This window comes from Glycine max, chromosome 5 (assembly GCF_000004515.6).
Source record: "Glycine max cultivar Williams 82 chromosome 5, Glycine_max_v4.0, whole genome shotgun sequence".
NCBI classification, from domain to species: Eukaryota; Viridiplantae; Streptophyta; class Magnoliopsida; order Fabales; family Fabaceae; genus Glycine; species Glycine max.
Genome location: NC_038241.2, coordinates 15468346 through 15473268, shown reverse-complemented (window position 1 = coordinate 15473268; position 4923 = coordinate 15468346). Strand labels below are relative to the sequence as shown.

General features: G+C 33.6%; 1 protein-coding gene across 1 annotated transcript; it reads right to left on the bottom strand.

Moving 5' to 3' along the window:
• Positions 1-412: 412 nt before the first annotated feature.
• Positions 413-3885, bottom strand: LOC100804900 (3-ketodihydrosphingosine reductase). Its single transcript, XM_003524536.5, has 5 exons — positions 3316-3885; positions 2866-3125; positions 2369-2462; positions 2123-2234; positions 413-930 (listed from the first exon to the last, which is right to left on the bottom strand). The coding sequence occupies exons 1-5, from the start codon at positions 3449-3451 to the stop codon at positions 729-731; spliced, it is 804 nt and encodes a 267-aa protein (XP_003524584.1). The 5' UTR covers positions 3452-3885; the 3' UTR covers positions 413-728.
• Positions 3886-4923: the final 1038 nt, after the last annotated feature.

Genomic DNA, 4923 nt, shown 5'->3' with positions numbered 1-4923 from the left:
GCTTTTCCCACTTGCACATATAACAACCAATCAAACAATTATTGTGCATTGATAGTAATCCATACTATTTCAATTCCTCGACATGAATTGATTAACACAAACAAGGTAAATAGCATGAAAATAACAAGACTCAAACTTGAATACTTTTGAAGATTCAAGCATGTATACGTACACATAGTTTTTTGTGTCCAAAAATAGAACACGAATTCCTGCTATTATCCATGCAACCATGTCCCCATCTCACTCCTTCGCTCCCTAAACTTTTTGCACCAATGGGGCCCAAAACCCCCAGTCCCATCCAAAACATACAACTCGGCTCATTACCGACAAATCACTCATTAATCACGAGTTTTGCAAATGCCAAACATATTTTGACAAGAGAGAATAATCCAAATCCAAATTAAATAAATTATACACACAAACGGATGATATTGATATTCATATGATATACTAAAATACATCATTTTCGTTCTCTCTAAAAAGAAAAACAGTGATAATTACGACTTAATTGACCCAAACTAACAACACAACGTATGATATAACACTTTGTACATACACATAGCTTAGCACACCGGCAAGGCCCCAACAGTGTTGATTGGAAACATCATTGAATTCACGGTTGATGCCGTGACATCATGGATGAAGTGATTGAGATTTGACAATAGCGTGAAAAATATATAATTGAGCTGGGGACATTTTTAATTAAATTGAGGTAGGGAGTGAAGTAGCTAGAAGAATCTAGCAGAGGGTGAGCGAAGATCCATCTCCTGGGTCCAAGCGTTTCGGTCCTGAACGTGCAAGTGCCAGAAGGTTTGAGCGAGTGAGTCCGGGTCCATAGTACCCTCACCTCCTCCCACTACTCCACTGCTTTGCTCCCCCAATGAATTTCTCCTCTGCGACGATGATGACGTCGTCGTCAACATTGGTCCTCTGTGCCCCACAGCATGCAAATTCATATCCGTCAATGCCTCAACATCCACTAACACCATTTATTATTTTTAACCAATATTAATGAACAAAGTATTTTTGAAGTTTAATAGGGGTGCTGATGTGAAAGTTTTCTTTTACGTAATGTGAAAGTTGTTATACTATTAACCAATTAATTTTTTTTAAGAAATCATACATTAACTATTAAAATAACTAATAAGTGTATTAGAAATCTCATATTTACTAATGATATAACTAAAATAGTATATATAATTAAGAAGAATTTAAGAAATTATTTGACAATTTAGAATCATTATATGTTTATTATCCCAATCAATCTTATATTTTTTAGTTCACAAAAAAAAAAAATCAACGATCTTAAATATATATATATTAATAATAATAACTAGATGATTCTTATTCATTAATTTCTCAAAGTATTCTTATAATACTTGGGGGACGTTTGGTAAAAAAAGATTTCATGTTTAGAAATGATAATTTCTAAGAATCATGATTATCAAGAATAACTAAATTTGTTTGATTGATCATAAATATTTTTATATAGGTTTCATTTAAAAATAAAATAACATATTCACCATAATTTGTAATTATTTATCTTATTAAATAATTTAATTAGAATAACATGATATTTTTATCACAATTAAACTTATTTTTTAATTCGAGAAACATAAATTTCATCTCTCCTCTGGGAATACTTTTGTGAAAAACTTGGCTAAAAAAATTCCTAGGAGCATTGTTTTCTGAAAATGTTATTTTTTTAAAAATTAAACCAAAGATGAGAAACTAATATTCCTGACTTCAGATTCTTGAGAAACTAAAAATTTTCCTAATACCAAACATTCTCTTAAAGTTAAGTTAGATGCTAAGAAATGTTTTTTTAACATGTCAGGAATATAACATAGGAATGAAAATGTACAAAGGAAAAGAAAACTATCTAATTTCAATACATATTTTATTTATTCTAAAACATTATCTTATTTTTATTTTTTGGTATGCATAATTACGAGTAAAATAGGAAATGGAAGAATTAATATGCAATGTTTCTATAAAACAAGAACAAGAAAAGAGAGAAAAAAATGGTGTATTAATTGGATTGTGGTGTTGAGAAAAAGATCCAAATGAGGATAAGCAAAAGGAAGTATATAAGAGGAACAAATAAACAAAGGAAACGAACCTGGGTGGGCCAATGACACCGTCAATGATAACATGAGCTACGTGCACTCCCTGAGGTTGAAATTCCTTGGCCAAACATTGCGATAGTGCTCTCAAAGCGAATTTCCCACAGCCTGTCTCATCTCCCCCATTGGGTGCAGTGTTCTCATAAATTAAAATTAATTCAACTCAATTTAACAAACCACACCACCACCAACAACAAAATTAATAAAAACACATTCCAAAAGTAAGGATAATTGGTATTTACATAGTTCAGAGTATCCAACAATGCCGTTCAGAGAAGCGGAGCAGCCAGTGAAGAGAATCGTTCCCTTTCCCCTTTCAACCATGCCCGACAGCACCTTAATTATTTCATCAAACAAAAACCATATATCATGATAAAGATTTTAAAGAACGGTCCGCGATCGTGAGTCATAATATCAAGGATTTTAATTATTTGTCACCATAATTGGAATTGTATCAGCCTTATTTATATGTGATTTGTTATGATATCAACAAAAACACGATGAAAGTGCAGTGCGATTGCAACCGATATTTAAAACCCCCTTGTTAATAACCAACCTTGGACCTTGGTACTAGCTAGGTACCAGTACAATGGTTGTACTAGTAATTAATTAAGGAAATAGAATGGACTTTTTTTTTTTTATATCTGAAAAAATCGAAGACAAGTGAGAAAGTTTACAACATATCCTGCTCAAGGAAGTGAATTGGATCCCTTTGTAAGAAAATTTAATGGAGCGGTACCTGTTGAGCGCAGTGGAAGGCACCGACGGAAGAAATGGCGAGGGATTTTTCGAAGGAATCAACGCGAAGGTCTTGGAAGGAGGTGGGGTACCAAGGTAATGGCTGGTAAGCATTGTAGACGAGAATTTCCACGAACCCCAGAGAGAGAACTCCTTCAAATGCCTCTCTCACGCTTCTTGAATCGGAACAGTCTATTCTTATAGCAAAAACCTGCGCCTTCTCTTCCCTCGCTATTTCGTCAGCAAATCTTGACAACCTCCCTGTTATATAGTCAATCAATTAATTTGCATCTATCATATATATCGTATCATATGCTAACAGCAAGAAGAATAATAATGATGATAGAAGTATTTTGTTTTATTTGTGTATGATAAGATGGGATGTGAAAAATATTGGCTTGAAGTCAAACCCTTTACATGAATTCTTGGTTTTCGGCTAAGAGATACGTACCCAAGTCACGCGCGAGGATGGCAACTGTGTAGCCTTCGTGAGCGAACTTGCGAGCGATGGAGAGGCCAAGGTTGGGGCCCACACCGACGATGGCTGCAATGCCTCGCGAGGAAGCCGAGCTTGCCATGCTTCGCATCTCTCTCTTTGTTATGTCTATGAGACAATTATGTGTATGGCGAGAAATTAGAAATCCAGAATGAATTAAAGAGGAATTGGGAATTGGAAGCGAAAGCAAGGAGTTATTAGTGGGAAAATGAGAAGTGGTTGGTGGAATATAGAAAGAGGGAGATATTTAAGTAGTGGAGAGGAGAAGATTGGCGTTTTGGAGGAAGGGGGTGAGATGTCTTCGGCATGTCCGAATCATTGCCTCCCTTACAAAAAGCATTCGTTTACCCTCCAGTTCGGCTCCAGCCTCTCCTCAATGAGTACTACTCTCTCTCCCCTCTCTCCTTCTTTCTGTACTTGCTCTCTCAACGTAACATAATTGTACAGTGACTCCATTCCTAACCAGAAATATTATATAGTTGCAAAAATTTTCTACAATAAGAAACAAAAAAGGATAGCAATGTTTGAGTGAAGTTATATCTAAGTTTTACAATAGTTATCAAAGTTCTTCCTAAAATATGGGTAAGTTCTTAATTGAGAATTAGTATGATAGTTTGTGTATATAAAATATCTCGAAAAAAATATTTATTATGAATTACAATAGTTAAAAAAAAATCTTTTATATATATATATATATATATATATATATATATATATATATATTTAACGTGGTTGTATATTGAACATTAAAATAACTTTAGAATGAATTGTCTATAAGTATAATTTATTGTTATTTAAATCTTCAAAAATATTAAAATTTCAAAAAGATCCTTAAGCGTGTAATTTTTCTATTACTTTAGTTCTGCCAATAAAATACTTCAATTAAAGTTCACCTTGTATCTAGGTGGCATTATATTTATAGGTGATAGTTTATAAATATGAATGTCATGTACGTAGCAATTTGATGCATACGTGATAGTTGAATGTAAACATGACAGTCCAATTCGGGAACAAAATGATAGTAATTGGATTGTGATGAGAATCCTGAACCTGACTAAATACAGGTTAAAGGCTCAAGTGGAGAAGGACGAAGATCCAAATGGAGAAGGACAAAGGTCCAAGTGGAGAAGGATGAAGGCCCAGGGGCAGATGCACTACCAAGACTATTAATAGTTACTGAAAGCCCATACTAATTTGAAGGTCCATACCAAATATGTTTTATTTTTATTTATAATTTTTATTTATTGTAATTTTAGTCTAAATTGTTTAGAATGTCCATGTTTATTTTTATCTTTTTGTTCATATACACTATATGTATTGATTTTTGATTTTAAAAAAAAAAAATTTTGGGCATTTTGATAAAATTTGGTGAGAGCTTCTCTTTGGATTTCTTATTGAACTAGTCTCAGACTTATCAAGGTAATTCTTGTGGCGTCTATCCTGAATTAGCTTCTCTCTTTGGAAGTGGCGTCATCCAAAACTATGTAACCTATATCAAGCGATTCACTCCTAGTCAGTATCACATCATCTGGTATCAGAGCTTTGGCTCTTGATACAAGTTCT